The following is a 24,557-nucleotide window of genomic DNA, read 5'->3' on the forward strand; positions in this document are numbered from 1 at the left end:
TGCTTTGTACTGTTTGCACTTCGCTCTCCCAGTTACTAACCAGGTCTAGTTCATCACACTAAACATCTGAGTTAAAGGAAACTCTTTCCCTTAAAGTTTGGGCAAAAACTGTGTTCACCATCTCTTTGGCCGAACACTGAAGTGGGAGTGGGGATGGCGTGGAGAAGGGAAGAAAACCCACAGAAGGCATTATTTCCATAGGAAAAAAATATTTTATTTTTTTAAAAGAACAAATTCAGTTTGAAACAGATGCGGAATGTGAATTTTCATAGATTTCGTTTTCTGGGAGGGGCTAACTGCAATGGAGAACAAAAAGCAGATTTCAAATCTATGACAGTCTAGTTTAAAAAAAAGAGAGAGAAAATTATTTGTAACTCAAGCATAATACTGTGTTACTTACAAACTGGACAAAGGAATTCTTAAATAAATATTCATGGTACACAATTACAGCACAAATATGCAGCAATTTGGCAACCTTTTTTATACCATATCTTTTTTTTTCCTGGATACAGTGCAAAGGGGAATGACACTGCCTTTAAACAAGCTGTAGCTAAATACATAGCAAAAGTCAGATTTTATACAAAACATCTTGCTTAGACTTTATAAAAAACCAATGTTGCTCTATATACACAATCTGGTTAAGAAAAGATGTTTTTTCTTGTTTTCCATGTGTATTTTTAATTTTATATTTACTTTAAAAAGGTGAATAAGGCTACTGTAACACCCCAAATCCATATACAGTAAATCTGAATTTATTTACAGCATCTTCACTCTTTAGACAGGATGGTGCAAATTCCAAAAAGTTAAGTGATCAAGGGGTAACACAAAGCAAGGCATTTACAGTAACTTCTCAAAGCTGAACCAACACACCTACCAAAGGAACAGTTGGTAAGATTGTCATTATTCTGCACGAGACACAACACAGATACATGGGGTTCTTTTTTCTCTCCCCCCCTCAGTTGGTTGTAGGGTGCTCTTTCCCCCATTGATTTGTCCAGATCTCCTAATCCCCCACGGACCAGTTTAGTATATAATCAGAATACAACCAACCGTTTAATCATATTGTTGGTTTAAAAAAAAAAAAAAAAAAAATCAGGCCCACCATTATTTCCCCTCCCCCAAAACAAAATCTTAATGACTTACAAGGGGGAAAAAATCTTGCATGGATGGATTCACAGAGAGGAAGGCTTTAAGGAAAGAACTACATCTGTATTGTAGTTAGTTACCATGGTAACCTCCCACAGAACCCTGCTTCCTTTCCACCCTCCTCTCCCCCTCTCCCTTTTTCGGATCAACATTTTCAGGTTCAGAAAATACAGAGAGTAATCATTTCTGTGACAGTACATTTTTGCACGTGCTCAGTGGAGGTTTGAGAACCTTAAAACGCTGTAGTTACATGTTCTTTCCAGTCCAGAAAGTGAAGCGTTACTATGGTAACAGGACTATGTGAAAAGACATCTATTTTGCATAGCACATAAATAAGTAGATTTTTTTTCTTTCCCCCAGGGTGTAGAGGTTGGAGGGAGGACAACTACCATGCTTCAAGCAGAAACTTTACACTGGAACTCTCCTATTTGTGACTAGCTGGAATATTCCATCCCATAAGGCAAGGGGGGGGGGAGGACACAACATGGGGGGGAACTCTACCAGAATTATCTTGTTGTTAAAATGTATGATGCACTTAACATTGACTTTGTGGTATTTTGGGGCTTGTATTTCCTAGTCTACTGTTATGAAAGATAGCTTTAGAGGGCCTAGTTATTTTTATATTTCCTCTCAGTATTGTTCTTTTCGGAGTGAAGCTATTTCTTTCCCAGAAGAAGCTGCCCAAATTGTTTTGCTTTAATGCTGACTATTTTAAGATTTAATTTTTACTGCCACAGATGAATTTCACATCTTCTGGTATAGATTCTGTGCAATCTCTCTCTCTCTTTCTATATATATAGATATATATATATATTAGTAATCATAACAAAATCTGCTACTTTATATCCCTTGGGTTCTATACACCTATTATAAATAAGACATACCTTCCTTTCCCTAACCCCTGCTCTTGTGTCTTGAATGTATTGCATTTTTTATGGACCATAAGCAGTTTACCATATGTGCTTTAATTCTGAAAAAGAACAACCCCAGGAACAGCAGTGTCCACGACAACATCACTTTGTGAATACACTGCTGGAAACTAGAAATGTTAAAAGGCTTGAATGGAGGAAAAATAAAACCCTGATAATTTTTGTAAAAAAGAGATCTGAATTTCCTTTCTTTTTAAAGAGATGGAATTATAGCCCTCTTGACAGTTTAAGCTTGTAATTTCCCCCTCTCAGTCAGATGTTGCTGTTTTTTCAAACAGTTTTTCTCCCCTTGTCATTAGTTAAAATGTGATAACTATAGCAGCTGAGCCTGCTTTTAAAAACCAAGTGTCATCTGAAGCAAGCCAAGATTCTGCTCCAGCTTCTTCAAAGCTGTACATCTTATTGCTGGTACAGTACCGCAGTAGTCCTGCCCCTAATATATCACCAATGGCCTTCTGCTGTCTTGTCTTCCAGGCACGATCATCGACTTCCCCTCTCTTTGTCCTACTTTGAGGGAGAGAACTAGTTTCTCCTATATGCTGCAACTTGAGAATAACCTTGGCATCTTTCAAGTGCAGCCCTAACCCACTGACTGTCGTTACTGTATCCCCGAACGTGCTTGCCTCTTAGAACTCCAAAGTGCTGTGCTACCTAAATTGTCAGGCATTGTCCAGTTGATTTCAGAAGCGGCAGCAGTCAATCAGCTCTACCCCTCTCACTTCTCCACACCGCACCACCTCATCTTACATATGACTCTGCTGACAAGCTAACTTTCAGCTGGAAGATTCCTTTTTTAGCAAGCCCAAATTCTCCCAGAGTGTTATCCATTCAACTGAGGCTGCTATCAGAAAAGGATGGGAATATGGAATATCAAAAAAACATTTTATGTTTTTCCAACAGCAATGCAGGATGTGTAGAGAAATGATTCGTGTATGAAGAATGCTACCTAAGTGAAGTAAAATGCAATACGGGGACAGACTAAAAGCAAGAAAAAAATGATTAAAAGTCTTACTTAAAAGCCAAGGTTCTGTATGACAAATCCATAAGCACTTAGAGAGAAGCACACACACAGAGTCACTGGGCTTCGTTTCAAGGTGGATGAGTTAAGGCTTCTTCCCAGAATGCCTAAAACCATTATCATCCGTGAATTGCTTCATCTTCTCTGGGCTTTTCTCTTTTTTTTCTTTTTTTGTACGTGCCTGAACACCTGCAGCACATGACTTAGAAGGTGATGAATGTACAGCAATTGGTATGGGTATCTTCTATGTAAATTCTTCCAGCTCCCAAGCCAAAGCTTGTCCACCAAGACAGGAATTCTACAGACTAGAGAAGCTGTCCATCTCTCTGTAACAGGGTGGGGAGGGGGGCCTTGCTGTTCCCTCCGCCACACCTGGTCCAGTAACCTGCATGGGGGTTCATCGCAACCCAACCCCGTCATGGATAGCATTTGGCCAGAAAAGAGTTCCCAAAGGTACCATGCCGAGCATTTGTCAGACCTTGTAGTAAATGTTCGCTGGGCTCTGAGGGGGCATCTCTTGGACTATGTACACCGGGTGTCCATAGTCGCCGCTGACCTTTTCATAGTGGGGGCAAAAGACACTGTCTGCAGTCCTCAGAGGGATGATAATGTCACTAGGCTCAGACCCGTTGTTGTTCCCGCTGCGTTTTGGGGTGGCTAATGTGCTGAGCGACAGAGTTGTCGTGTGCTGTGGCGAATGCTTCCGGTGTCTCCTCCGATACTTCAGCAGCAGAACCACCAGTGTGATGATGATGATGAGGAATATGATGCACCCTGAAGCTATCCCTGCAAATAAGGCCACCTCTGAACCAAGGATACTGGAATGACCAGCCTTGCTGCCATCTGTGTTGGAACCTAGGAATAGGATTGGGCAGAGGAGGGGAGAGAAAAGAGAGACAAAAAGCTCAGCTCAAAATAATCATGTCCCGTCACCACTCTGCAGTACTGAAAGACTCAACTGTCAAAGTGAACTTTGACAAATCAATTACCCTGCAAGACAGCTAGATACAACCAGTCAAAGTATGCCTGTTCATATTAAGCCTGCCTCCCATCTGTTGCTTTTTTGCTTTTATGATGCTCCTAAACCACACTTGTGTTCCTTTTCATCTCTCATCGTTCATCAACAGCAAGGACAGGCACTGACAAGGCAGTCTTTGATGCATGCCAGGGTTAAACAGATGCTGGTCAGCTTAAAGCAGTTAAAAGGGACAAGACAGTGAAATGAAAAATGCAGCAGACTAGCCTTTACCACTTTCTTTTTCAGACACTAATTTCAACTAACCTCTATCTTTGCAACAGATCACAGGACATGAAAGTAGGGATGGAAGGCAGATGAAAACATTCCAAAATCTGAATTAGTTCCATCTAATGTTAGGGGGTTTATTGCTGTGCATTCAGGGAAATAACAAAACAGGAGTCTCATGCTAAGGTCTGGCCTCTTGCTGGTGGCAGGTTGTTTTCTCTCTCTTTTTGTATATTTTTGAGGGGGGGGGGGTATGTCTGCACCTGGAAGTCATGGAGACCTCTGGTGACTGACCCCTACTGGGGGCCTGGAGGATATTCAGAGAGGTGGCTGAATAAAGCCTGCCCCTGTCCTCCCAACTAGTATTTTAAAAAGTTTCCCATCGAAGTACTAACCACAGTTGACCCTGTTTAGGTTCTGAGATCTGATGAGACCAGGCTTGCATGAGCTTATCCAGGTCAGGGCCCGGTGGCAGTTTCTTTTAGGGAACAAACCTATCATCCAGGGCAGAAAAGAGTGCTTCATAAATCCCAGAACTATGATTGACACAAAGAGGGGGGGGGGGTCAGCTGATCCGCAAAAGTGCCAGGGCCCTCCTAAACCATAGTGCAACAGATTCCTAGCTCTGGTGCATTATGGCCAGGACACAGAAAACAACTTCTATGTGTGAAGGTGGCAAAAGAATCTCCCTTTGAGCTTTTGAACCCATCCAGTGGGACCTTTTGGCCTACTAGAATTAGAAAGGACAGCACTTATGTGTGCTGAACATAGCTGGTAGCAAGGGGGACAACAAGATTCCCATGTAGTTGCAGGGGCGTAAGCCATAACAGCAGAAAACAATGACACAAACAGATCAGCAGGTCACACGCTGCTGGATTAATTAATTAAATTTGGAGCAATGAGGAGATTTTGAAATCATTTCACTGCAATTGGATTCTTATGTCAAGATGGAATACTGTCACAAAGGCTAAATTAATGCGTGCAAGCCCCCTTCCTCACATGTGGTAACCTTAGTTGCATAGCTGCTATTTGATAACTCCCAAGCACAGGAGACATTAGCATGGCAGCAAATAATGTTGGGAAAAATGTGAAAACACCACTGAGAACTCATGAAGTCAACTGACACCCACTATAGCTTTGCAAGAGATCTTAAAAACTGCTTAGTATTTCTTCCCTCCCCCCGCCCCATCTTATCTAGTATATTCTTTCTTGTTCAGATCCAACCAGAAAAGGAAAGAGAAGAAGCTGATGTTAGAGTATGTGTATATGGTAGGAAAGGGAAAAGGGGTGTATTCATTCTGGAGGCTTAAACAGGCACCTTATAATCATCCACGAATGAGATCAGTCATTTACGGAGCTGATACGAGTTACAGAGCAAAGATGTGATCAGCCGAAAGATTACTGCAGTAATTATAACATGTACTAAAGCAAGCCTTATAAAGTGCTAACCAGGAAGTTCTTCATAACAGCATCAAGAGACAGCAGCGAAAATCCAGCACACAGTTAAGATATTTAAATGCCTCTGAAATCAGCAGGAGCTAAGAGTGCTTAACTCTGTGCTGGACTGCGGCCAGTGATCATAAAAGCTTCCCCTCCTCTAGCAAGGCAGCCCCTACAGTTATCAAACTGTTTAGATCAATGCCCATTTCTGCAAGCCAATAATATCCTCATGCGGAACAATTAAATTTAAGTGTCAAATTATAATGAAGAGAAGGCCCTGGTTTCGCCAAAGTAAACATCTTTGACCTCCCACATACTGGTGCATCAGAACACACACTTTTGATCTGCCTCCCTGTGCAAATGATTATTTTAATCATCTAATAAACTATTATTATAGAAAATGTATGGGAAAAAAATAGCCTTTGAAACAATCTCCTCAAAGATCTAAAAGCTGTCCTGTTTACCTGAGTGATCCTTTACAAAGGGACTTGTTGTAGAGCTTTTCCCGTTGGTACCAGCTTCCTGTTCCGGGCGTTTAGTTGGATCAGCATTATTTGGGAACCCACCAGAATTGGGAACTGAAAGAACACAAATGATTCACTACAAACTAACAGTAATGTGCTTTATAAGCCGGTTATCAATTTTCATGAGGCATGAACGGCTTTGAACACAAGATCTTTTATGTAGGCGTACAAGGAGATACGAGAGTGTAATTTTCATCTTTAAAGCAAAAAAAAAAAAAAGTTTGCTATACTAGTTATTTCTGAGGTTTAGATAATGAGGCCCATTGGTAGAAAATGAAGGAGGTTGTTGAAACAGGCAGGAAACCTTTGCAGATGACATTTCAGTATAGCCAAGCAAATTGACTGACTACTAACCAACCTCTAATTAGAAAGAATTTTTTTTTTCCTGGGGAGGTTGTGGACTATACAATAGGTTATCTTTGTATGATGGTAAAAAAGGACGATGAACACAAAAAAAATTCTCTTTTTTGGCCAGGATCCATAACAAGCAAACCACGGAAACATTAGCTCCCTGTCCCTTTTGTTTGTTTTAAATAATTTTTGAACTGTAAACCTGCACGTTTAATTTTTAGCACACAAGCAAGAATAACTGGAGCATGTGTCATTCATGGATGAGAGAGCTCTTCAATGAAGAGATCTGATCATATTAACACTTCTCCTACAAAACCTGTCCAGAAGTAAGGTATATAAAAATAGGCTTTGCCCTCTTAGTAGAAGCTGGAGGGGGGCTGAGCAGGCGGCGGGGATTGCTGATCAAAGTGGCTGGATGAAACCAACAGGTGGTCTTTACCTTGTCCAACTTTCATGAGGATCTTCATGGCTTTTGTCTGGCACACCCCTCCCTCCTGGTTATCCAGGCCCTCCAGTGATCCATTGGAAGTTGCTGTTTGAAAATAAAACAAATCAAAAATCATTTTTTATATCAGCAGGTGAAATGAATCAGAACAAGAGCACCTGAAAAGCAGATTGAATTGGTCCAGATTTTACTTATGTCATTCATATTTACCCAGACAAAGCTGCAAAATTCTGACAGCCAAGGGAATGAATACATTGTCAAGACTGGCTCTGTGATGCCTTAATATATTATCAAGTTTCACCTTTATCCAGGCATTTCTCTTCCTGATAGCTATTTCAGGTATGACACTGGATGACAGAGCAGAATCCCTTCACACCCATAGTTCCACTCCCCAAAAAGCTGAGAGTTGGTGAGGGCAGGGGAGAGGAACAGGAGTCCTGCCAGGCTTGGCAGAGCAAAGAGCAGGTGACTGGGCATGCGTGTGTTTTTTCAAGCCCGCATTCTGCAGCAATCTCTTTGGTACTGAGGTTAAACAAATGGCTTGCAATGATTCTAAATGAAGCATTTTCTCTTTCAATTTTTTCCTAAGAATTTATCTTAGGTTGAGGAGCCTGAACAGAATTTTTTCGTAAGAAGCAGCTTTTCAAGATATTTATTTTTAGAACATTTTAATCTCTTCATTCCACCCAATTAGGGCCCTAAGGGCAATGAAGTTAGAAAATAATAAAACTAATGTTTAAAACAACACACACACACACACAAACATATACATAATGAGAATTCAAGACAGGAAGGAGGGTCAACCAGAGAAAGCCGAATGACACAAAAAAGTGCCCAGTCACAAGTTGAAAATAAAAATGGAGGGGGGAGGACACAGATGAATCTCACTGTAAAGGTAATTACACAGTTCTAGTGCCACAACCAAAAAGGCCCTCTCTCAGATTCCTACCTATCTATTATCTGATGATGGGGGTGTCTGAAGCAAGGAGATAGCTGTAAGGGTTGGGTAGGTTCATATGAGATAAGCTATGAAGTTGCCATCCTCCAAGTGGTGCCTAGAGATCTGCTTGCAAAGATCAACTCCCCTAGAAAAAAAGGCTGCTTTGAAGGGTGGACTCTATGGCATTGTACCATTCTGAGGCCCCTCCTCTCCCCAAATCCCACCCTTTCCTGGATCCACCTCCGAAGTTTCCTGACATGGCAACCCTAGATTAGGTGGTCCCAAGCCATAAAGGCTCAAGAAATCCACAAAGGGTAGGGAATGTGGATAGCTCTTAGGTATTTCAATAACCAGCCAGAAGAAATGAAGAATTCTCTGCAGTCCATGCTAGGTTGGATGGAGCCTCCAGGCTACCAACTCAATCTTATGCTATCTATGTAGAAAAATTTTGACACTGCAACAAATTGTACATCCTCTTGAGCAGCAACAGCAGGGCAGATTGCATGGCTCAACTCATAATGTCAATACAATTTTAATTCGGGCAGTTAATTATAAACCTGTTAAGTTTGCTATCAACATGCTTTCTTGGCACTTTTCCCCCCTCTCTCTGTGTCCTTTTGTCTTTCAAGTACATATGAACTGACATCTGGTCACTTAACTAAGATATGAAAGGGGGAAAAGAAAAAGAAAGGCCATGGAAGTGCTTGCAGGGGGTTCCCGTGGAGAAAAAGCAATTAAATGGTGCTTCTTGCACTTAGAAGAATCTCCCTTTTCATCTGAGAGATTAATTTAGCTAGGGCCCCCGCCCCCATAAGTCTTCTTTTTCTTTCAGTTCACCCCCCCCCCCGCCCCGCACACACACACACACACACACACACACATCTTGCCTTTGGGATTTTGGGGGAATATATATATATTGGCTTATACACATTTCTGATGTCCTTCACAGTCTCCCATCACCTTTCACGAAGTATCTTCTCAGCCCCATAGTGATATTTTTCTTTCTCTAATCCTCTCACTAGCTGCAAAAACTACAAACTTTTTGGCTTGCCTTTGATCTACTTCTTGCTTTTGTTCTACTTCTCCCTCCTTGTGTGCGTAACTCAATTCCTCGCTATGTGAACTTCCCTTCTTGCAGCTCCTTCCAGGAGTCTGCCATTCTCCTTAGAGCGGATCCTGCCTAGGCTCCCCCGCCCCTCCCCCAATTGTGCTTTTCCATATTCCACAAAAATAGTCAGCCAAACTTTATTTTCCAGCTTCCTGGGTGCATTCTTCAAGTGAGTAACTCAGTGAGGGGGGGGGGTGGAGGGAGAGAATAGATCTGTTGTATACAACTACACTGCCAGACTCAGAAAATAATGGAGATATATCGTTTTGTTTCACTGGGATCTTCCCTGTTCCCCCCAGAGAAAAGAAAATCGATACTAAGAACCAGTTTTGGACATAAATCAAATGCATTTTTGCTCTTTTTATGACCTCTTTTGTTTTTGCCCTTGTGCTTGCACATTGGAAGACAATGTATAGAAATACAGCAACTGAGACGAGTATTCTATGGCCATTTTAACTTGTTATTGTTAAACTGCAGAAATTTGCCAAGACTTAAGCTACCTTTCTCAGATAACAATCAGAGGGGCTGTCTGCATTCCTCCTTCTTACTTGCCTGTCTTGTGAGGTATAGACAACATCATTTAATTCCAAACAACTTACAAATGAACTTCCATACAGCTGCACCTACAATCATTAGCTACTGTGCTAGAGCAATCTTTTGCAACTGGACTGGCTTGCCCACAAAGGATAACCCAGTTCAAATAGTTGCTATAGCATAATAATAGTGCACTATCTAGCAACACATGGATTCAGCCATTTGAGACATCAAAGACGATCACAGAAGAAAACCCAAAGACTGGTAACCTTTAGGGATCCCAACCTGTCTGGCTTCTATAAAATTTTAATTACAATGCCTGGCTTTGCAGAAGTGCAACCTTGGCCAAAATAGGCATTTATCAAAGTCTTGAGATGAACATTTGGCAAACAATATTGCAGCAAAAAATCCTTGAACTGACAACTGACCAAAATGTAACTATTTGAAACACTTTCCTAATATCATATGACAATCCAATAACAGAAAAAGAGGGATGGGGTAAAGAACGTGTATTTCCAGCAATTAAATAATTCAGTAAAGGAAAAGGATTTTCACAACAAAAGTTGCAAGTGATCTAGGTCTGACCTTAACATCAAGCAAGATGAGGCCATCCAGATGGCACTATTATAAGGTGGCAAGCTATTAATGAGTTAGTACTCTATTTTTATCACCACAGGAAAGGGAGAAACTATTGGCATTTCTGCCTCTGTTACCCAAATTTCAGCCATGTTTGCCTGGGATCTAAGAGATGAAACTGCTTTGAACTTCTAATACCTTTTGAAAGATGAGTACATAACAGTGATTAGAGAATATCGCTACATCAGGAGCAGTGTTCCCTCTAAGCTTAGCTAGTATGAGCTAGCTCACAGTTTTTTAGCCTCCAGCTCACACATTTTTGTCTTAGCTCAGGAAGGATGGCCCCAAAACAAACAAATTTATGCAGTAGCCAAATGCCCTGCTCCCGACTTCAATGCTCGTGGCCCAGAAAGTAGAATTTTTGCTCATAAGACATGACAGCCTAGAGGGAACATTGATCAGGAGTCCCAAATATGGTGCCCATGGCCCTGATGCTGCCTACTGGCTCTTTTCCTGCTGCCTGACTTCTCCAACTTTTTTTTAGGAAGCTAAGTACGGAAGTTATTCAGGAGCAGCAGCCTAACTGTTTGACTCTGAACACTGGCATTCATTCAACCAGCAATCCAGAAGGTGAATTCTGGTTTGCAAGCTGGGTGTAAACAGCTTTTTGTTTAAGCTCTAAAAGTCAACCATAAGGTTTCTGCTGATCACACTCAAAAACAGAGTGCAGGCCCACACAACCTGTGAGCCACCAAGTCAAAGGATGGCCAATATGCATGATGATCCACCAAGAGCTTAAGAACAGAGGTGTGTTTGTCTTAGGGGCGGGTAGGTTGCCAGCTCTGGGTTTGGAAATATTTGGAGATGGGGGGAGCCTGGGGAAGGAAGGCCATCCAGATGGCACTATTATAGGGTGGCAAGCTATTAATGAGTTAGTACTCTATTTTTATCACCACAGGAAAGGGAGAAACTATTGGCATTTCTGCCTCAGTTACCCAAATTTCAGCCACGTTTGCCTGGGATCTAAGAGATGACACTGCTTTGAACTTCTAATACCTTTTGAAAGATGAGTACATAACAGATGGTGGGGCCATTCAGCCCACCATCCAAAGCAGCCATTTTCTGCAGGGAAACTGATCTTGGTCATATAGAGATCACTTGTAATAGTGGGAGATCTCCAGGTGCCAGCTGGATATTGGCAACCTTAGAGGGGTGACAATCTGGAAAGCCTCCTTCCTTAGGAGCTGCATTTGTGGTAGTTGTTCACAGGATGTGGAAGCCTGATACCTTCCTCATTGAAATGTCAGTTTCAACTTTCTAATTCGTGCTCATTTGAAGGTGTAAGAATTATGATCCTATAAGCAATGCAATGTCAGGGCTTTATTAGTTTTGCTCTGTGTCACTTTTTTTTTTTTTTGAATGGCAGTTAAGGGAAACTGTAAAATGTTAAAGACAACGTAGCACAATTGTAAAATACGCTGTAAACATGGTTTACAGCTGAAGGACGCTAGTACAGCTACTTGGCTGAAACATCCACTACCAGTTTGGCCCTCTCTACATAATCATCATATTTAAAAGCATTGGAAATCCTGTAAACTGAGCTTTGGTTTGATAGATTTATTTGGTTCAAAAACTATGCCATCATTCTATTTACAGAATAAAATACATTCTTTCTGAATGCAAAGCAATCGGCAAGTGAGACAGACTAGAAGAGTATCTGGGCTCTGATTTTTATACAGTCCCCATGGAGTAGAAGTAATATTACATTTTAATACATCTTCATTTGATTATTATTACTCTGTCTCCTGGGAGGCAAAGCTACTGCCTAGATCTTGGCTGTTTCAACCTATCAAGCTGGTAACAGTACTCTAATCAGATGGAGAATTAAGCTACACTACAGGATTTGTGCCTTTAGTTCAAAAACAAATTAGAAATGAAGGCTATGTCTCTTCTCTCTCACACAAGTATTTCTTTTCTAAACATGTTTTCTTTTCTAAATGTGCAATACAAAAGTTTTTTTTAAAAAAAACTCAATAAAACTTTTTATCTCAAACTACAGATCACAGCTAGCATTTGTATTTGTAGACTATGGTTGCTAGTGGTTATGCCAACTGTAATTCCAGTTTGATATAATATTGCATTCTGCAGATTAGAGTGGCAACATGTGAATAATCCATTCACTTCAGACTAAATGGCATGGATTCTATCCAGGGATCATTTTGTAGAAAAATATGTGGTAGAGCAATTTAGCATAACTCATTTGCATATGTCCCCCCCAACTAAAAGCAACCCAACCCCCCAAAAAGGAAAGCCCCAGGCAAGCGAAGCCTGCTTGGGCTGGGCTGACTAGAGATCAAGCCATCCCAATCAGGTCTCACTCACCTGGGGCTCTCCTTGGCTGCACCCCACCCCCCAGTCAAAAGCCAGCCAACAAACCCAGCCAACAAACCACCCACCACCCATAATCACATAAGAAGTTGAGAAAGGATGGCACGGGCTTCTTCAGGTGTTATTGAGGCTGCTCGGGGTGTGGCAAAGCCCCGGATGGCTGGCTGCCCACTTTCCTAATCCAAGGACTCTTATGCAGCTGTACCTACTATTCAATGGACAAGGTAGAAGGGGAGGGGGGGCTATCAGAAAAGTTCAGGAGCTGTGCTCCTGTGAGCTCTTGCTGAATTCAAGGCCTGATTCTATCTTTGATCCTCTCTGTCTTTTGAACAGTTTACGAAGAGGTGGTATATATAAGGAAAAGGAAACATATTAAAAAGGTAAAGGTAGTCCCCTGTGCAAGTACCAGTCATTTATTACTCTGGGGTGATGTCACATCACGTTTTCATGACAGACTTTTTTACGGGGTGGTTTTCCATTGCCTTCTCCAGTCATCTACACTTTCCCCCAGCATTACCACATGACCAAGCACCTTTTCAGCATAACATATTAATTATAAATTAGCCTTCATTCTTATAATCCTTCTTGCCATTGTCATTTCTGGGGTTTTTTTTGTTATAAGCTTATTAATGAGTAATTAAAAACAAACAAATCAATGAAAAGGCAGCAACAAATCATTTCTCTGTCAATTATATCTATCAACGAAATGTTAGAGATCTGATTTCTATTAGGCACTTCCCTGGTATTCTTTGGGGGCTTCTCATTCAAATACTGATCCTGCTAACTTTCCCAGACCCAACAAGATCAGGCTAGCCTGGGCCGTCCAGGTCAGGCATTTACATAATCAATCCTCATACGTGGGTGTTATGTATCTGACATTTTAGTGTATGTTTTCAAGTTACTACTAGCCAAACTATTCTAATGTGTGAATCTTAAGGCAGCAGCTATGGAGTTGTATGTAAACCTTCTTACAGTGTTCAATGTTGCTGTTACTCCCGTCCCAGAACAGGGGTTACATAGCCTTGTTGAGCTTGTGGGGACTCGCACAATTTTGAGAAAGGGTAGTGAGCATAGGGGGCTGCAGCTAGGATTTTTTAGGTAGGGGGCTTTTTAAAAATTCAGGGGGTATCTGAAGTTTTAAAAATCCCTCTCCCACCTAAAAGAAAATCTATGCCCCCCACACCTTTCCTCCTGGCCTCAGCCTCTGCCAGCAATTCAACTCACGTGGGAGGGCTAGCAGAAGCTGACCACCCTCCCTGCATCATTTAAAGACCCCGCCAACCAGCTGGTTGACAGGGTCTTTAAATCATCCGAGGATCCCAGCCCTCTAGTCTGATTTGAATTACTGGCAGGGGTGGCCTTCAAGCCATGGCAGGTCTTTGCTCTTTGCCGCCACCAAGGCTTGTGAGCCACTCGTGCCGGCAATCCAAATCATGCAGGAGACGCAGCAGAAGCAGCCACCAGCCTCTCCCTGTGTGATTTATAAATTGAACAAGGGCATCCCCTCCCTCTGCATGATCCAAATCAAGTGGAAGCAGCAGCAGGAATGGCTGCCAGCCTCCCTATGTGATTTAAAGCCCCCGCTGACCAGCTGCTTGTAGGGGGCCTATAAATTGCAGGGGGAGGCCAACGGCTGCTCTTGCTGCCTCTCCCATGCGATTTGAATCATGAGGAGGGAGGTGACAGCAGAGAGCAAAGGCCACTGGTTGGGGGCCCCCTCCCAGAAGGCTATGGGCCTGAATGAGCACCACCACAAACTGCTACCATGGAGGTCAATATCAATTTAAACATTTCTACTATCTCCAAGTGGAGCCTGGAGAACTTATCCCAGATGACAGAGATCAGGTACCCTGGAGAAAGTGGCAGTTTTGGAGGTGGACTCTATGGCAATTTACACTGCTGGGTTTCTGCCACTCCCTCCCTCCACCAACTCCACCCCCAAAATTGCTGAGCATTTCCCAACTAAGAGTTGGAAACCCTAATTGGATGGGAGGCATCACAAAACAACTGCAACTGGGGCAGGACCAGTTCTTTGCTGTCTAGTTTCAGTTTCCAAGAAAGTACAACTCAGAGGTATAAGAAAATTGGTGTATATGTCCAAGCTGAGAGTGAATGGCTGTGACCGATGGGCTCAGAGCCTTCCCTGCCAGCCGGTTGGAAGGGAGCAACCAGATGCCTTCTGTCCAATGAAGTCTGTTTGTTTCCTCAAGACTCAAGGAGCAAATAGGTTCCCTGAAACAACAGACACATCTTGGGCACCACACTGAGAACTGCTGTCCTAAAGGTTGTCTACAATTTCCCCCTGTTTAATTTTCCTTAGTAGGAGATATATAATTTCCAGCCACTCCTGCAAATTAAACAAAAACAACACAGAAACAGGCATACCACCTTTCCGTATATACAGTGGATCCCATTCAGCAAACTGCCTCTTGGGAATTTGCAACCACAGCGCATCCCAGTGTTTTCTGCAGAATATGCCTACATCTAATGTCATAATTTTACTTTGGTATTAACAAAAGGCAATGTTTCTTTGCTCAGGAACAGAAGAAAGTGTCAAAAAATTTAGACAGGTTGAGCATGCTTGAAAAGAGGTGTTGCTCAGCATGATGTCCCAATGCTCTTTTTTCCTACCATTGTTTCTGATCAAACTGGTTTTGCAGGGTGTCAATAAAAAAAAAATGTAAAAATGGTTTGCTGGAGGCAAAAGTGGGGTGAGTGTAGGTGCTATGAGCAGCAATTCCTCCCTTCAAACGTCCTTCAGTTCCTGAGCAAAGAAGACAACAAAATATTTGTCTCCAGTATCATACGCAACACATACCCCGATGCACAGATTCTCTTAAGGACCATCTTTCCCCAGCCTGCAGACAAGTTTGTTAGAATTTTGGCCCAATGTTATTTTGGTTCACCAGGCATTTTTAATTTGAGCATGTTTTGCTAACACCTTTTATACAGGTGTTTTGTCCTGGCCTGAATGGCCCAGGCTAGTTTGGATCTGGGAAGGTAAGAAGGTCTGACCCTGGTCTGGGTCGCTACACAGAGACAGGCAATGGCAAACCCCTGGCAGGGTTGCCAGAAGTCGACTGCAACTTGACAGCACTTTTACACATTTGAAGGTGTTTATTATGCTGATGCTGGTTTTTAATTGTTGTTTTCACAACTGTTTGATGTTAGCTTTTAGGCACAGCACTCTTTCAGTTCCACTGCTCTGGTCCATTGTACTTTTCTGCTTTTAGTTCTGCACTGCATTATTAGGTTGGAAACTGCCTCCAGTGATTTTAACCAAAGATTTTATTAAATCTTTTAAATAAAATGTGAAATTGTTAAAGACAAAAAAAGATCTCCTGAGAGAGGATGACTGAGCACGGAGGCAGTCATCCTCAAAGTGTGGTACCTACTTGACATCTTCAGGGAAATTCAATCAAGTAAATAGCAAGAGCTCTGACCCAAATGGCCCAGGCTAGTCCAATTTCATCAGATCTCAAAAGCTAAAAGCAGGGTCAGCCCTAGTTAGTAATTTGATAGGAGACCAGCAAGGAAATTCAGGGTTGCTTTGCAGAAGAAGGCAATGGCAAACCACCTCTGAACATCTCTTGCCAGTTTGATGTAGTGGTTAAGTGTGCGGACTCTTATCTGGGAGAACCGGGTTTGATTCCCCACTCCTCCACTTGCACCTGCTGGCATGGCATGGCATGGGTCAGCCATAGCTCTGGCGGAGGTTGTCCTTGAAAGGGCAGCTGTTGTGAGAGCCCTCTCCAGCCCCACCCACCTCACAGGGTGTCTGTTGTGGGGGAGGAAGGTAAAGGAGATTGTGAGCCGCTCTGAGACTCTTTGGAGTGGAGGGCAGGATATAAATCCAATATTTTCATCTTCTTCTTGCCCTGAAAATCCCAAGGGGGGGGTGCGGATTGACATAAATCAGGTGTGACCTGGCAGCACTTTTCACCACCACCAAGATGGCTTAGGGCAGAACTGTTAACCCATCCTGGGAGACAGGAAAGCTCACTGTTCAAAGCTAAAATTCTTGCTACCTCTGACTTGAACATGGGAACCAAAATTGATTCACTAAAGAAATCACCGTGTAAATAAACACTGACAAAGATGTAAAAAATGAATAACTTTTTTTCCCTGTTTTAATCTTTTTAATTGAAGAACTGAAATACAGATAGATACTACAATTATAAAATAAAGTTATTTATATCAAAATTGTGAAGTTATTTAAATAAACTGTTACAATAAAATAACCACAGCCAATCAAAAAATATATCATATCACGCAACAAAAGCTCCACACATGCAATATATGACATTCTATAGTATTAGTCACAGGTCCATATTATGCTCACTGCTTCAAAGAATGGCAAACATCAGTAGAAATAGCTGCCCTCAGTGGAAGTAGTAGCCCAATGGATCGCCAGTCTGTATTCTGTGTCGGATTGCTCCTTTGTCCGAAGATTAACATATTCCACTGAGCTTCTCATCTAAGATCATAAAAATCTCCTGTGATCCTTTGTTCTCCAGCCAGTGCAGAATTGAAAGTATACTAATTTCTATATAAATTTTATACACAAACTTCTTAAACCTTTCCTGGAGTGCTGTTGTTTATTCACCACTGAAACCAACCAATGAAATGCTGAGCTACTACTTCCACATCATATATTGTATGTGTGCAGCTTAAGTTGTGTGATACCATATTGTTAATAGTTATTTTATTATAACCATTTATTTAAATAACAGTACACAATTTTGATATTCATTTATTCATTTTTCTTATATTGGTTAGTGTTTGTTTACACTGCAATTTCTTTAGTGACTGACCTTTTGAGCGCCTGGTAAAGCGAAGACACTACATGGGGATCACAGTTCTTCCTACCGGCTTCCTTTTACACAAGGCTCATATGAGCCGTTGCACAGGAGTGGGCTGTGGCTCAGTGGTAGAGCATCTGCTTGGCATGCAGAATGTCCCAGGTTCAATCCCTGGTATCACCTGTTAAAACAGCCAACTAGTAGCTGATGTGAAAGACCACCACTTGAGTCCCTGGACAGTCTGAGTAGACAATACTGACCTTGATTGACCGATGGTCTGATTTGGTATAAGGCAGTTTTGCATATACTTTTAAAGGATTAATATTCCTTAAGAAGCTGGGCAACTGTGAACTATTCAGCCTTCACCAAATATTGTACTCAAAGACAGATAATAAGCAAATGGGGTAGGAGGATATACAAAAGGGAAAATAAAAAAGAAAGTCACCACAACAGCTTTCAGCCCAGTAATAGCAATAACATATGCTCAATAGCAAAGTTATTCTTGCTGTAATGTGAATTCCCTGGATTATCAACTACACAGTCTTTTTTTTTAAAAAAGTGAGAAGAAAATTAGTTTGTTAAAGGATTGCACATCTACACTGCACCTGCTGTCAGTTGCCTTTGCCTCTGTTAAATGTCTTTCTTGGTAAAGTATTGAGTAATTACATCTTCTTACACATATGTTATCTAATTTTACAAGACAGCTTTAAGAACACCGGGAACCACAGAAATTGAAAAACCACAAATCAAGGTGTTTGTTTCTAGAACAGCCAGAAACAGCAAATAAAGCAGCTGTGGTGGATCTGTGCACAGAGTGTTTCAATTAAATGGTATTAACATTTGCTTTTAAACACAAATTCTCTGATCTCAGAGCTTCCAGAGCATGGAAGAAGTAGAAGCAATACCTTCAGATCAGGTTCAAAGCACAGGGAAAGCCCACAGATGCTGTGCTTGTTGATCTTGTGATACATTTTACATTGAGATGAAGTCTGTTTCTCTAAGTAACTTAAATACACAACGCCATTTAAAATGCATGCAGTACTTGATTTAAACAGCTTTCTAATTCTATCCCCAGGTAGATCCAAATATAGATGTCACATATTCACACTATTCTTGTTTTAAGTAAGTGTTGCTAAGTTACACAATCCATATAACAATTGCCAAGTCCAGGATCCGGAGATCCTTAAGATCTGGAAAATAGTATCAGAGAAGCCACATGGCATCCTGCTTGATGAGGCTATCAGACAGAGGGGGAGGCAACTTCCAGGCACTCTGAGTGTGTAACAACTGAGTTCTAGCAGACACACTTTTTCCTTCTCCCATCACCAACTCCTCCCTAGCTAACAATCCTTAATTCTTCTTTTTGTGCGTTATGTGCTTTCTTAGGTGCACTGAACAGTTAAACTGGACTTCCCATTTTAAAAAGCTTCTGTAATGGTCAGGATTTTATTTTTTTAAAAAAGACTCCACTTTTTCTAGGGTAAAATGCATTAGAAAAGAGCATGAGTCCAGTAGCACCTTAAAAATTAACAACAGCTCATATTCTGCCACAAATTTTGTTAATTTTTAGGTTACACTTGATCTTTTCTACTGCTACAGACAGATTAACCCAGCTACTGCTACAGACAGATTAAACACAGCCACCCATCTTGATCTATCTCCAATGGCTGATGACCAATGCGACCACAGTCCACAAAGCACTTGAAATACCTCCGAAGAGCAGGTCGGGAGAGGGGGAAATGTGGAGAATCACATTGCCTTTCCACTTTTTTATCGCCATGTTGTGAGATTTAGAGCCAAACTAGATGTGCAGGCTCCCCACCACACAGCTGCCTCACAGCCACAAATACTCAACATGGAGCAGCAAAAAGGGGAACATAACTCCACCCCAGAACTATTTTGGTGTGGGAAAATGGCTAGGGAGAAGGCTGGAGTTCTGAGCCCAAACAGGCTCTCCTTTACTTTTTAAAAAGCATTCCATGGCAGCTGCGGGGAACCCAGACACAATTCTTTAAAAACCTGCACATCCAGTCTGACCCTTAATTTTCTTTTAAATGAAAGCAGGGAGTTCAAAGGACCCAGGAGATCATGGCAACAGATCGTTATAACATTATTGCTCTATAGCACAACAGCAATTGCCAATTTATAAAAAGCCCTCTGAAGGCACAGCAGGGGGAAATGGCGGCTGACAAAGGAAAATACAAAACTCTGGTAAGGACACTCCATTACCCGTGCAAATGCCTCTACATTCGCAGTGGGGAACAAAAGTCCTTGCCGTGTGGATGCAAATCTTAAGATCCTGCTCAAGATATTCTTAGAACAATGCATTCTTCATTTGGGATGGCCTTTGTTGCCATGCTGAACAGGCCACACTATGCTTAGGAATTTTTTCAAACACCACCATCGACTGAGCTATTACATATATTTGTGCTATAATATGTAACAGCCTATAACAGACTAACTCAAAAGCCTTCACCAGTGCAACTCAAAAAGGATGCTTCTGACATTTTTCAGTTGCCAAAGTTATCACCTTCCTTGCACTGCCTTCTTCGCTCTTATAGAACCAAGATGGCTATCAAAGTTCTTTAATCCATTGGTTGTGAAAATAAGCAAACGGCAGTGGAAACTCAAGGTGCCTACTGAGAAAGTCCCAGAAAGACACTTGTTCTGTGATCTCAAAATGCATTAAAATGCATTAGTTAGTGTCCAAGTTACACTGATTCACAGTAACAACATGCAGGCTTCTTCATGGGGGGAAATGGATATTTTAATTTAATGGGATAATGTGATGTGGGGCAAATGTTTTCCTATTTTTTCCAGCCTTCTCAAAAATCTCCTAGAGTTTTGTAACTCTGTCCCTTGTTTGAGAAAGGTTAAAATGGAAAGTTCCTATTTGGGATGGAGGGGAAAAGAACTAACAACCCCTTTTGGGTTCAGTCAGCTGTTACTAATTGCATGCAATGATATTAATGACCCAGTAATTGCTGTAAGAGTGGCACTGAAGTGGAAAACGTCATCTTGAGGCAGAGTTCATCTCTAGGTGGTAGGACATCACCATTGATTGAGTTAATGCCTACTGACATTTTAGAATATAACACTGCAGATGAGAAAATGTGCCACTCGCACCACACTAATGGCTTAGATGGACATGACGCTATTTACTGTGACCGCACCGAGGCCACCAGTAACCCCAAATGAAGTGGCACAGGCAGGGTTTGCCCTACAGATGAACCTCATTCCTTTCCAGGGAGATAGCTGCTCTTATAACAATCTAGTGCAATTTTCCACATGTTTGCTTCAATAAAAGAATACCTTCATCTCTTGCTTCTACTTCCAGCACAACAGAAGTGTGTATTATTGTATGACACAAAAAGCTATTTAGATCCTCTGGCCATTGTCTATAGCAAAAAAACAAAAACCCATACACACAAAGGGAGGGGGAAAGAGAGAGAGAGAGGCCATTTTAAGTATCCAGAGCAGTTATGAAGTATAACACAATTGTGGTTTTATTGCTATGCAATTGACAGGTTTGGGTTCAGACTGAGTTACACATATTTAGATGACAATCAATACTTTATATCTCTTGCATGTACCACTTCAGAGGTATTCAAAGTTTGACCATTTTCCACCCCTCTCAGTGGGCAGGCATTCCAGACTCTAGATTCCTTTACCCAATAACAGAAATACAAGCCTAAGAATTAATGTATACACTGCTGAATGAGTATTAGCAGTAGCAGAACAACGAACTCAGCAAAGCAATACATTAGCAACCAAACACAACCTTCTTGCACACAGAAGGCAATATATAGGACAGTGTGCATTTAATCATCTTCACCATACAATGCAGACCTTCTCCTAAATCTAGTGGAGGCTACTATGAACAACACATACATCGCTACAGATACTTATTGTCTCCGACTCCAAAATAATTTTTGAATGTAAACTCTCAGGTTGTCAGGTTGAAGCAGACTTTTTAAAAATGTGGAGATACAGTTCAGTGTATAATGAGATAATGCAAATAGCAAGTATATGCAAAATGCTTTGAGCATTTAGAAGCAGGGCTTTTTTGGTAGAAAAAGCCTAGCAGGAACTCATTTGCATATTAGGCCACACCCTGTGATGTCACCATTGTTTCCCATAGGGTTTTTTGTAGAAAAAGCCCAGCAGAAATTCATTGCATATTAGGCCACACCCCATGATGCCAAGCCAGCTGGAACTGCGGTCCTGCTCAAAAAAAGCCCTGCTTAGAAGTGTTGAACTACCTGCCTCAGTGCCACAAGGTCAATGAACCGAGAGAAGCAAACCCTCTGTTGAATTCACTTTTCACTTCTGTTTAAAAACGTGATGAAAAGAGATATACTGGCACGGCTACCAGCATAAGAAGAAGAAGATATTGGATTTATATCCCGCCCTCCACTCCGAAGAGTCTCAGAGCGGCTCACAATCTCCTTTACCTTCCTCCTCCACAACAAACACCCTGTGAGGTGGGTGGGGCTGGAGAGGGCTCTCACAGCAGCTGCCCTTTCAAGGACAACCTCTGCCAGAGCTATGGCTGACCCAAGGCCATTCCAGCAGGTGCAAGTGGAGGAGTGGGGAATCAAACCCGGTTCTCCCAGATAAGGGTCCGCACACTTAACCACTACACCAAACTGGCTCTTTTAATCCAGTCTTCAGGGCTCCAAAAGCACTCCCCAACATTAGAGCGGAAGGGGACATGCAATTCAGAATGAGGGCACATGAGAGTCAAAGCTGACAGCATCGCTCACTTATCCAAAAAAGGAGGTGAATGTAGCTGTCCTGACCCCCTTTCTCCAAGATCGATCCCTTCCCGCCAAGAATCCTGCTACTACGCAGTGACTAACACAGACATACCCTCTTAGGTTGAGAACACCAAAACTGATTTATTTATTTATTCATACACATTCATTTTAAGTTTATAACAGTACAACCTTAGATTCTCACCTAATTTTAAATGGGGAAGCAAACATTTACACCATGTGGTTATTTGTTGTTGTTTAGTCACACAGTCGAGTCCGACTCTTTGTGATCCCATGGATAAAGTCACACCAGGCCCTTCTGTCTTCCACCATCCTCTGAAGTCTGCTAAAATTCATGTTTGTTACATCAGTAAACACTGTCCATCTCATCTTTTGCCGTCCCCTTCTTCTTTTGCCTTCTGTCTTTCCTAGCATCAGGATCTTCTCCAGGGAGTGCTTCCTTCTCAATTGGTGGCCAAAGTATTTGAGCTTTAGCTTCAGCATCTGACCGTCCAGTGAACAGTCTGGGTTGATTTCCCTTAGGACTGACTGATTTGATCTTCTTGTAGTCCAAGGGACCCTCAAGACTCTTCTCCAGCACCACATCTCAAAAGCATCTATTCTTCTGTGCTCAGCCTTCCTTATGGTCCAGCTTTCACAGGCACACAGGGAATACCATCGCTTTGACTATACGGACTTTTGTTGGCAGGGTGATGTCTCTACTTTTTATTATACTGCCCAGGTTCGCCATAGCTGTCCTCTCAAGGAGCAAATGTCTTTTAATTTCATGGCTACAGTCACCATCTGCAGTGATCTTGGATCCCAGAAATGTGAAGTCTGTCACTACTTCCATGTCTTCCCCTTCTATTTGCCAAGGTGTGATGGGGCCAGATGCCATGATCTTAGTGTTTTTGATATTGAGTTTCAAGCCTACTTTTGTGCTCTCCTCTTTCACCCTTAACAGATCCTTCTCACTTTCTGCCGTTAGAACAGTGTCCTCTGGATATCTGAGGTTGTTGATGTTTCTCCCAGCAATCTTAATTCTGGCTTGTGCTTCATCTAGGCCAGCATTCTGCATGATGTACTCTGCATATAAATTAAATAAGCAGGGTGACAGTATACATCCTTGTCAAACTCCTTTTCCTATTCTAAACCAATCAGTTTTTCCATATCCCATTCTGGCAGTTGCTTCTTGACCCTTATACAGGTTTCTCAGGAGACATGTGAGGTGGTCTGGTACTCCCATCTCTTTAAGGACTTGCCACAGTTTGTTGTGATCCACACAATCAGAGACTTTAGCATAGTCAATGAAGCAGAAATAGACATTTTTCTGATACTCCCGTACTTTCTCCATAATCCATCGAATGTTGGCAATTTGATCTCTAGTTCCTCTACCTCTCCAAAACCCAGCTTGAACTTCTGGTAGTTCCCGATCGACATACTGATGAAGCCTAGCTTGTAAGATGTTTAACATGACCTTGCTGGCATGTGAAATGAGTAAAATAGTTTCAACATTCCTTGGCATTACCCTTCTTTGGGATTGGTATATAAACTGATCTTTTCCAATCCTGGCCACTGTTGTGTTTTCCAAATTTGTTGATGTAATGTGTGCATCACTTTAACAGCATCATCTTTTAGGACTTTGAATAGCTCAACTGGGATACCATCATCTCCGCTCACTTTGTTGTTAGTAATGCTTTCTAAAGCCCATTTGACTTCACACTCCAGGATGTCTGGCTCAAGGTCATCGATTTCACTGTCATGGTTGTCTGGGACATTGGGATTCTTCTTGTATAATTCTTCTGTGTATTCTTGCCACCTCTTCCTGATCTCTTCTGTTTCTGTTAGGTCCCTACCATTTTTGTCCTTTATCATGGCCATCTTTGCACGAAAAGTTCCCTTGATTTCGCCAATTTTCTTGAAGAGATCTCTTGTCCTTCCCATTCTATTATTTCCCTCTATTGCTTTGCATTGTTCCTTCAGGAAGGCCTCCTTATCTCTCCTTGCTGTTCTCTGGAAATCTGAATTCAGTTGGGTGAATCCTTCCTTTTCACCTTTGCCTTTCACTTTCCTTCTTTCCTCAGCTATTTGTAAAGCCTCATCAGACAGCCACTTTGCTTTCTTGCATTTCTTTTTCTTTGGGATGGTGCTGATTGCTGCCTTCTGTACAATGTCATGAACTTCCATCCATAGTTCTTCAGGCACTCTGTCTATCAACTCTAGTTCCTTAAACCTATTCTTCACCTCCACTGTATATTCATAAGGGATGTGATCAAGGTCAAACCTGAATGGCCTAATGGCTTCCTCAGTTTTCTTCAGTTTAAGCCTGAATTTTGCGATGAGTAGCTCATGATCT

General features: G+C 41.8%; 1 protein-coding gene across 2 annotated transcripts in view; it reads right to left on the reverse strand.

Annotated features, from left to right (window-relative positions):
* Window positions 1-349: 349 nt before the first annotated feature.
* EFNB2 (ephrin B2) overlaps window positions 350-24,557 on the reverse strand; it is a 73,438-nt gene continuing 49,230 nt past the window's right edge. The window contains exons 3-5 of one of the 2 annotated variants that reach the window (XM_060233690.1): window positions 7,091-7,183; window positions 6,241-6,354; window positions 350-3,948 (exon numbers count right to left, since the gene is read on the reverse strand). In XM_060233690.1, coding sequence (XP_060089673.1) covers window positions 3,566-3,948; window positions 6,241-6,354; window positions 7,091-7,183 — 590 coding nt within the window. In that variant the 3' untranslated portion in view covers window positions 350-3,565. The remainder of the gene's footprint in view (window positions 3,949-6,240; window positions 6,355-7,090; window positions 7,184-24,557) is intronic. The other variant, XM_060233691.1, reaches the window with a different exon arrangement.

This window comes from Heteronotia binoei, chromosome 3 (genome assembly GCF_032191835.1).
Source record: "Heteronotia binoei isolate CCM8104 ecotype False Entrance Well chromosome 3, APGP_CSIRO_Hbin_v1, whole genome shotgun sequence".
Classification (NCBI taxonomy): Eukaryota; Metazoa; Chordata; class Lepidosauria; order Squamata; family Gekkonidae; genus Heteronotia; species Heteronotia binoei.